General features: G+C 40.8%; 1 protein-coding gene across 1 annotated transcript in view; it reads right to left on the bottom strand.

Moving 5' to 3' along the window:
- The window catches only part of LOC119584971 (microtubule-associated protein futsch-like), a gene marked incomplete at its 5' end in the record, with an annotated part of 346977 nt that overhangs the window by 338686 nt on the left and 7953 nt on the right, over window positions 1–338 (bottom strand). The window contains 1 exon segment of the mRNA XM_037933567.1: window positions 235–338. Within this exon segment, the coding sequence (XP_037789495.1) occupies window positions 235–338 (104 nt within the window).

Below are 338 nucleotides of genomic sequence, written 5' to 3' on the forward strand. Positions count from 1 at the left end.
CGACCAAAAATTAACTTCAGAAATCGCTGCACACAGAAATAAGTCAGAAACAATATAAAATGCTATACAGAAATAAAGAAAGAAACAGGAAAACGACAAAATAACAAAAATAAATAAAAGAATGAACAAATAAATAAATAAAACAAAACAATAAGAAGGTATTGCAGAAATAAACAAACAGAAAAAAGTGCAAAATCTCGGAGGCTGCAACGGGACGCAAAACTCTGCACTTACTCGTCGATCTCGAGGGTAAGCGTCGAGCCCTGCTTGGTGAGGGCGTGGGCGTGCGAGAGAGTCAGCTGAGCGGTGGGCGTGCCGTTGATCGCCTTCACTGCACA

The sequence above is a fragment of the Penaeus monodon genome, chromosome 19 (assembly GCF_015228065.2).
Source record: "Penaeus monodon isolate SGIC_2016 chromosome 19, NSTDA_Pmon_1, whole genome shotgun sequence".
Taxonomy (NCBI): Eukaryota; Metazoa; Arthropoda; class Malacostraca; order Decapoda; family Penaeidae; genus Penaeus; species Penaeus monodon.